Source organism: Sinocyclocheilus rhinocerous, unplaced genomic scaffold (genome assembly GCF_001515625.1).
Source record: "Sinocyclocheilus rhinocerous isolate Xijiao unplaced genomic scaffold, SAMN03320098_v1.1 scaffold617, whole genome shotgun sequence".
NCBI classification, from domain to species: Eukaryota; Metazoa; Chordata; class Actinopteri; order Cypriniformes; family Cyprinidae; genus Sinocyclocheilus; species Sinocyclocheilus rhinocerous.
The window spans coordinates 251019-258919 of NW_015632743.1; the positions used below are offsets into that span (position 1 = coordinate 251019).

General features: G+C 38.9%; 1 protein-coding gene across 1 annotated transcript in view; it reads right to left on the reverse strand.

Annotated features, from left to right (window-relative positions):
* The window catches only part of LOC107742995 (gamma-aminobutyric acid receptor subunit rho-1-like), a 20914-nt gene extending 16460 nt beyond the window's left edge, over positions 1 to 4454 (reverse strand). The window contains exons 1-4 of the mRNA XM_016556091.1: positions 4296 to 4454; positions 3043 to 3093; positions 2560 to 2666; positions 1043 to 1110 (exon numbers count right to left, since the gene is read on the reverse strand). Of these exons, the coding sequence (XP_016411577.1) occupies positions 1043 to 1110; positions 2560 to 2666; positions 3043 to 3093; positions 4296 to 4393 (324 nt within the window). The 5' untranslated portion in view covers positions 4394 to 4454. The remainder of the gene's footprint in view (positions 1 to 1042; positions 1111 to 2559; positions 2667 to 3042; positions 3094 to 4295) is intronic.
* Between the last annotated feature and the right edge of the window lie 3447 nt (positions 4455 to 7901).

Sequence of the window (7901 nt, forward strand, 5' to 3'; positions counted from 1 at the left end):
ATCGTCTGGTATCGTGTAGAGCCCTTTGAAGCTGCACTGAAACTGTAAGTTTGACCTTCATCCGTTTGGTAGCCGTTGAAGTCCACTATAAGGAGAATAATCCCGGAATGTTTTCTTCAAAAACCTTAATTTCTTTTCGACTGAAGATAGAAAGTCGTAAACATCTTGGATGACATGGGGGTGAGTAAATTATCAGGAAATTTTAATTTGAAAGTGAACTAATCCTTTAACAACTGATTCTAAACAGTTTATACAGCAGCTTCATTTCTATCCCAAGAGCCCACTATAAGAAAAAAAGTGTTTGTCGACACATCTAGGGTGCTTGGAAAGGTTACTCTGTGCTGAATTAGAGCTTTTGCCCTAATACAAATCCTGTGGCGCAATCTCAGAAGGATCGTTTGGAATGGACAAAAAATGTGTCAGGTACCCAGATTTTCTTTACCAGCCGGCCATCAAAGGTCATGCTCTGGTTGGTGTTGCTGGGAAAGGACAGTCGCTCGTCCTTCCAGTAATGTCTCAGGTATAGGGTCATGGTGAAGTCCTGTAGCATACAATCCAATCAGCCATGCATCTTAAAGGATTAGTTCACTTTCAAATTAAAATTTCCTGATAATTTACTCACCCCCATGTCATCCAAGATGTTTACGTCTTTCTTTCTTCAGTAGAAAAGAAATTAAGGTTTTTGATGAAAACATTTCGGGATTATTCTCCTTATAGTGTACTTCAATGGCTACCAAACGGTTGAAGGTTTCAGTGCAGCTTCAAAGGGCTCTACACGATACCAGACGAGGATAATCCTTTAACAACTGATTCTAAACAGTTTATACAGCAGCTTCATTTCTATCCCAAGAGCCCACTATAAGAAAAAAAGTGTTTGTCGACACATCTAGGGTGCTTGGAAAGGTTACTCTGTGCTGAATTAGAGCTTTTGCCCTAATACAAATCCTGTGGCGCAATCTCAGAGTGGAAAAGATCATGACAGCCCTGAATCATTCATGATGCACTCTGAAATCTGTAAGCCATATTTATGTCGGTCTCCTACCATATCTACTTCAGAGATGGTGTCCAGACTCTCAAGCTGAACATCAACACCCACAGATATCGCCGGCCCTGAAATGAAGCAAAAATGAGCTTTAAACTGTTTTATAATGCACTCACTGTAAAAAACGTAGTCGATTTAAACTTAAAACACCAAATGTAATTAATCTACTCAACAAATCTATCCATTTATTAACCACTTCAATAACATTAGTGTGATCTGAGCAAAAGGTTTTGATAAATAAGGAAAGATGCCACTTCTGCTTAAGGTGGTCAGGCTGGTTTTTGGTGGTCTACCACCCCATGCCATAATACCAAACCAGGATGATCAAGGTCTACAACAAGGATGGTTACATCTGGAGGGCCACTTTCCAGCGGAGCTTAGCTCCAGCCCTATATAACACCAGCTATCAAGGTCTTCAGGATCACTACAAAGGTATGTTGGAGCAAGTTTGTGCTAAACTCTGCAGGACAGTGGCCCTCCAGGATAAGATTGAACACCACTGGGGTACAGGATTAACCTCGGCTCCACCAGCTGCTGGTTCATCTGATCAATCATCTAGATCAACTTGGAGCAGCTGATCAGAGTAACACATTGACTACCATATGGAATCACATGTTACAATATAGCTATTAGCAAATGCCCAGGCTCTAACTGCTATATGACATGTTCATGTAATATAAAGATTAAGGATCATAGCCCATCAGAATAGACTTAAAGGCAGAGTAAGTGATTTTTCAAAAACACTTTAGAAAACTGATTCGGGCCGAATCGCAAAACAAACTTGTAGTGAAGATACGGGCAGATAAGTGAATGCTCGTGGCACAGAGCCACAGTAAATCAGTGTCATAATCTGGCCCGAGCTTATGTAAAGCTGATTGCCTGTGATGTCAGTTCAAATCCTACATAAATCGGAGTCTTGCGGTGTTTATTAAGATCTGCTGGTGTTTCGCATTAGTCATTAATGCATTAATGATAATCATAGGTTGCATATTAATCCATATGCACCACAAATAAAGCCAATAAAGCAAGTAGAAATCAACAACAACAACATAAACTAATAATTGATTTAGATTTAAGATAAATGTAACAATAAAATTAAATGATTACATTTATTTATGAAGTAATTTATATGTTAGAATTTATATATTTAAAGATTTAAATAATTAATAAACTAGAATACATTTATATTGCTTTAGACCAGTGGTTCCCAACCCTGGTCCTGGAGGCACCCCAACACTGCACGTTTTGCATGTCTCCTTAATCAAACACACCTGATTCAGGTCATCAGCTCATTAGTAGAGACTCCATGACCTGAAATTGGTGTGTCAGAGAAAGGAGACATGCAAAATGTGCAGTGTTGGGGTGCCTCCATGACCAGGGTTGGGAACCACTGCTTTAGACTACCCAGAAGACTTTTCTGCATAGCCCATATTTTCTACCTCTAGGGAGCCTGGAAACTCTTCAACATAGCTTTCTATCTTTTGTCTTTGGGGCTCAAAGCATTCTTCTCATCTCACCTCCAAAGCCAGGCCTCATGGTGAAGTCATGGCCATCTAACTTGAGGAGCTGTTCTGATTTCGTAACGGGAGCTTTTGTGACATCTGGACTTCTCATTAGTAAAGTGCTGCTAAACACAGAAATAAATAAGTAAAAGAGGTCACGCAAAATCATGACAAAACATGTCAAAACATAATTCCAATGCAAACAGAACAGTTTTTGCAATATGGTTAATGAGTGTATTTGAAGCACAGAGAATGAAAATCAAATATTTAAATTAATATATAATGCTATTTTTTTTAAATAATGAAATTTAAAAAGCAAGACTGTAAAGCCCCACATCATACAGTAGCTGTTGTAAAATCACTTTTAAGTTATTATGACGTTAATGTTGCAAAAGTATGGGGAGCTTGAAATTGAGACCTCTCGCAAATAATATGGTTATATAGATATTATACTTTTTAAAAGGTGAGCAAATGAAATGAAATGTATATTTGTTCTACCTGCCAGGTTTATGTGCTTCTCCCTCTGTTCTGGTGGTTTCTCGCTTGGATCTGACAAATGCAGGATATGACATCATTACATATAAGAACATAACAACAACATCTCAAATCATTTAGGCACTTTAATGATTATGCTGCAGAATAAATAAATAAATTGTATTAATGCCCTTAATAAGTGGAGATCGCTAATGAAAATTCTACCCTGCATACAACATCAAAAATAATCAATGTAACAATGTGAGTGAAAAAATGAAATGTCTTTGTTTGTTATATCCCGCTTGTTTAATGATGCCAGTTCTTTACGCTGACATTATGATCATATTTTGAGAATGTTCCAAACATCAAGCATCTTGTGTGCTTTCGTTTAGCAGAAGCAAGGAAATCTGACCATCTGTACAAAGGAGTTCACATCACCACAAATTTAATGACACAAATTTGTTTACAACTAATTAGAGACCTAGGAATTGTTCACTACACTCTAAAAAATGCTGGGTTAAATATAACCCAGCGGCCAGCGCTGGGTTAAAAAGGGACAAACCCAGTTATTGGGTTGTTTTGACCCAGCGGTTGGGTAGTTTTGACCCAGCTATCGGGTTGTTTTGACCCAGCGGTTGGGTAGTTTTGACCCAGCTATCGGGTTGTTTTGACCCAGCGGTTGGGTTCAAAACAACCCAACTGCTGGGTCAAAACAACCCAATAGCTGGGTCAAAACAACCCAACCGCTGGGTCAAAACAACCCGATAGCTGGGTCAAAACTACCCAACCGCTGGGTCAAAACAACCCGATAGCTGGGTCAAAACTACCCAACCGCTGGGTCAAAACAACCCAATAACTGGGTTTGTCCCTTTTTAACCCAGCGCTGGCCGCTGGGTTATATTTAACCCAGCATTTTTTAGAGTGTAGGTCATGCGTCCTTGTTCTAAATGTTTCAACAATCCTAAAACTTTGAGGTTTTATTTCTTTATTTTTGATAGAATGGTACAGTTTGCATGAATTCAGCTAAAAAAGAAATTGTGCAGACAAGTATATTTAATGTACATTTTGCACTTTCAACCTTTTCACAGTTTTTTCACACCTTTAATTTCCTTCTGTCTTCATTTCTTTCTGACAGAGAGTTGCTAATAAAACAACTAATTCGTGCAACACATACCATCTACCCTTCAGCGCGCGTCTACATCTTCTTCATCAGTTATTTATTTATTCACGTTTGTCATGAATAATGGTTGAATGCATGAGTGAGGTGATGCACTCACCTGGTTTGGCTGCATGTCTGAAGCACCTGTCCGCGCAGCTGCAGCGCTCCAGTGGAGAAAAAGCACGCGCAGAGCAGAAAGCAGACATCAGCGTGCATGATGCCAACCTACAGTCACGAGAATCCTGTTAGAAGCTATTAAAACAGCACTGAGGAGCTCTTAAAGACGACCCATTGTCATGGTGCAGCCTGTGAGGACGTGCCGTCGACCGCAGTCGCGCTGCAGGCGTCCAGATGCGTTTAATCTGCGTTAATGTGAAGATCAGATCTGTTGTTTGCTGCAGCCTTGCTTTCCCGCATCCAGGAGGAGCTTTCGCAGGTTAGAGGGTGAAACAGACATTTGCTGGCCGTATATTATGTAATGTTCCATGGGTATTACGTGCTATCTGAATTAAACTTACATAATCGAGTGGTATAGTCACTCAGCATTGTTCTAATTTCTTCCAAATGGTATTTTAGAGGCGTTAAACAGGGGCGATTCTAGGATTTTCATATTAGGGGGGCTCAGCCCCCAGTGAGGGTATAATAATTATAATAGCCTAATACATTTTTTTTAAAATTATATACTATATATATATATATATAAAATAAAAATTTTTTTGATTAATAGTCGTATACTAAACTTATTGCAGTATTCCACTGTATTGCATAGATAGGTATAACATTTGAGTACGGAATAAGCCAACTTCAAGTCTTCATGATCTCACACACACAACCTGTTTACTGTAAGCTACAAACACAACATTTTGGAAACAGCTGTGGTGTGATGAGGGGTGAACGCAGCGAAAACTTAGGCTACAGTAGATGGGGAACCAACCGATTATTGCTCCCCCATGATATTTTGTAAACTGGATTTATGATTTGTAAACTGGATTTATGACAAAGTGCTGCACAGATGCAGATATTATAACAGTATATCGATAATCACACACCTTGTCCTCTGTTTCTCCCACTGAGCCTCTGCGGATTGAAGAACGCACTGAAAGACAAGGAGGAGCCGATCGAAGTCTGCCGCCGTTTTCAAATTAAATTTAAAGGGGACTGAGGCGATCACGAATTCGTGTACAGTTTATGGACATAATCGCAAAATTTTAGGGGGGCTGAGTAGTCATTTTAGGGGGGCTATAGCCCCCCTAAAAATGGTCTAGCGACACCCATGGCGTTAAAATGAAAAATTTTGATAAAATAAATAAATCAGATTGAATATTCATTCAATATATGGTGAGTATGAATTGAAAAGAGCTACAACGACCAGCCAAAAGATTGGAGAGTTTACTAAATTTCTTTCTGGTAATCAAATGTTTCTGATCCTCCTTCAATACTGAAGTCAAGTCAAGTCACCTTTATTTATATAGCACTTTTAACAATACAGATTGTGTCAAAGCAACTGTACAGCATTAATTAGGAAAATAGTGTGTCAATTGTTTTTATTTATTTACCTGCTTAACTCCCTTAATTCCTTTTGTGGTATTTAATTTATTGATTTATTTAGTTTATTCATTTATGCTATTATTCTAAAATGTGGAAAGCAGCCACAATAAAGAATGAATTTGTGTGTCCAAACTTTTCACTGGTTTAATGTTTGTGGAGAATAAATACCATAGTACCATGGCCTTAAAATCTGATACCAGTTTATAATTCATACCTTTTTCCGTTCACAGTATTTCGCATCAGCGTGCCTGATGCTTTTGCATAATAGGTTCAAATTTTCTACATAAGTTTGAAAGAAATATCATTAAATTCCAAAATGTCTAGATATAGTTATAAAAATAAATAATAATTTTATGCATATTCAGTAACTATAAACATGCCATGACTGAAGAGATACATAACAAGGTGCATATACATTTATGTAATTCATTTAGTCAAAGCTCTCTTTATTCTTTAACACTTGCAAAGATCATAAATTGTTTTTATGGCTATTTGGTACAATATATACATTTTACATGCGGCACGATTAATTAAACTTGTTTTACTTCTGCATTCACATACATTGCATGTGTATTTATGTGTCTCTTGTTTAAACATGTTTGTTCTAATGGATCAAACTGATAGATTTCGCCATTGATCAGTCTGTGATTGTGCCATTGTCCAGGGCTGATGCTAATGCTTTGCTATTATAAAGGGCAATTTGTTTGAATACAAACGTTCAAATCCTTGACCAACAGTCATAAAAAGCACACCATGTAGCAAACACAGTGTCTTCAGCTGTCATGATCTGGCCTGTGTTCTCTGTTTTTATGTGAATTTTTTACTTGTTTCCTATTAGGTGTGTCCTTGTAGTCAGTTTGTAGTTCTTTTGGCTTCCCTTATTACTCCCTGATTGTGTCCAGGTGTGTCTTGTCTTGGGGGGGGGGCAAGCTCCAGTGGCCAATACACTGAGGGTCACAAGCCCAGTGTTTGTAGCCTCTCTACAAAATGGCCGACACTCCAGAGCCTCCTCCTGTCATGCCCGCCACTCCTGAGTCTCGTCCCGTCATAGCTGCCACACCAGTGTTTCCGGCCGTCATGAACGTTGCACGTGACCTGAAGCTACAAGGGCAGTCCCTGAGACTGGCTTCCAGTTTGGCGGACCAACCACTGATTGAGCGGCTGGCATTCCGGTGGCCACACACACACACACACACACACACACATACACGGAGCAGTGGGCAGCCATTTTTGCCCCCTGCCGGAACCGAGACTCGAACCAGCAACCTTTGGGTTACAAGTCCGACTCTAACCATTAGCCCCCTCAAGCCCCAGAGCTCAGTCCTGTGTTGGCACCAGCCTGTGACTTCCCTGCATGTCCTGTCTCAACCACAGAGGACATCATTTTGTTTTCTGCCTGTCCTGTTCTTTGTCGGGTCTTGTCCTTTCTTGGATGTTGTGTTGGCTGCCTCTGTTCTGTTCTGTTCCTGGTTCCTACTCCTTGTCCTTGGATTATTGTTTGTTTAATAAATGCAGCATGTGGATCCTACTCTCCCTCGTCCCTGAGTTTGCCTTCATAACATCAGCAGCCATGTCCTACAGTAACCAGTGTTTATGAAATACTAAATGATACAGGATTATGTCAGAATAATGTCATTTCTTTTCTATTGAGGTTGTAAACAGAGTGCAGAATTGTAATTGTAATTTTAATTTAAGTAGATAGAATTAAAATTTAATGCAATTCATATAACTGTGGTTTTCAATAGGTACATCATTGTACCTAAAGGGTCCATATTGATACCTAAAAGGTGCAAAAATGCTACAGTGACAGCTTTTGTACCTTTTCTTCTGAGAGTGTAGAAAAAAAGGTGACTTCATTTTAAATTAAACACAAGAGCTGTTAGTTTTGAATGATGTGATATGCAAATAATGTGCTTGCAGTTTTGCAGACTTGGTCTGAAGTTTTGACATATGAATTAATAATATGTTGACTGTACTTAGTGAGTGTGTGTGTGTGTGTGTGTGTGTGCGTGCGTGTGTGTGTGTAAGGAATTAAAAAAAAACTAAGAAAGATTATTAATACAAAGTTTGAATTACATTTACATTACATTACATTTACACTTAGTCATTTAGCAGACGCTTTTATCCAAAGCGACTTACAAATGAGGACAATGGAAGCAATCAAAATCAACAAAAA